The sequence below is a fragment of the Nannospalax galili genome, unplaced genomic scaffold (assembly GCF_000622305.1).
Source record: "Nannospalax galili isolate Female #2095 unplaced genomic scaffold, S.galili_v1.0 C48539199, whole genome shotgun sequence".
Lineage (NCBI taxonomy): Eukaryota > Metazoa > Chordata > Mammalia > Rodentia > Spalacidae > Nannospalax > Nannospalax galili.
In genome coordinates this window covers 1-1,013 of record NW_008469644.1, presented here as the reverse complement: position 1 = coordinate 1,013, position 1,013 = coordinate 1, and the positions used below count along the sequence as shown (strand labels likewise).

The 1,013-nt window shown below is 50.0% G+C and overlaps 1 protein-coding gene across 1 annotated transcript; it reads left to right on the top strand.

Annotated features, from left to right (window-relative positions):
- Positions 1–139: 139 nt before the first annotated feature.
- LOC115069115 (proliferation marker protein Ki-67-like) lies at positions 140–959 on the top strand (the record flags this gene model as incomplete). The annotated part of the gene is made up of 3 exons (XM_029560335.1): positions 140–452; positions 534–652; positions 750–959. Coding segments are annotated over 3 exons (627 nt in total), but the record flags the coding sequence as incomplete, so codon positions are not given.
- Positions 960–1,013: the final 54 nt, after the last annotated feature.

Here is a 1,013-nt window from a genome sequence, read left to right as displayed (position 1 = left end):
TCTGACCCCCGAAAGACAGTGGTTTGCCCACTTGGTACCTCACAGGTTAAAGAGCAGAGCTTTGTTGAAGAGCTTCCAGCAGGCCTCAGGAGAGTTTGCCCCTTGCCAGGTCTCTCACATTTGAGCTCTGTCTTGTCAGGGGCAGCCTCAGTCACCGGGAAAAGAAGAGCCTCCTGGACTCTGTGAGGAAGTGACAGCACAGGTATGCGTGGCTGCAGCTCCTAGTCCAGGAAAAACTCCCTCAAGGGCAAATGACCAAAGACGCAGGTCAAGTAGGACCTCGCCTGCCTCCAGCAGAAACAAATCCCTACATGAGACAGATGTTCCGAAGAAGGAGAGGAAGACCGGCAACCTGCCTCCCAAGAGGGCCTCCATCAGCCGTGGTCAGCATGACATCTTACAGATGATTTGCTCCAAGAGGAGGAGTGGGGCTTCCGAGGCCAACCTGATTGGTCAGTGTTACAGTGGCAGGAATTGGCTCTATCGTCTCATACCAAGGTTTGCAGAGTTTCATTGTCTTTTCTTTTTGACAGTTGCAAAATCATGGGCAGATATAGTAAAACTCGGCGTGAAGCAAACACAAACAAAAGTTGTGAAGCATGTCCCTCCAAAGCAGACGAGCAAAAGGCCAAGAAGACCCAACAGCCCTAAGGTACGGCGCCACCGCTGGCCACCGCTACCGCTGCTATGTGTGACTGCCTTGAGCGTATATATTCCCACTGTGCTATTTTATCTTATTTTGTCCACAGAAGCCTACAAGCCACGTTCACAGTCAGTTTAGCACGGGCCACGCAAACTCACCCTGTACCATTGTAATAGGGAAAGCTCAGATTGAAAAGGTACACGTGCCTGCTCGGCCCTATAGAATGCTGAACAACTTGGTGTTGACCCAGAAAATGGACTACAATGAAGATCTGTCAGGTAAATGCAATCTGAGCTCCTAGTTACAGCCCTTTTGATCCTGTTGTTTGTGACTTTGTTGACGTGTGCCACCTTCATCCATCCATGAATGT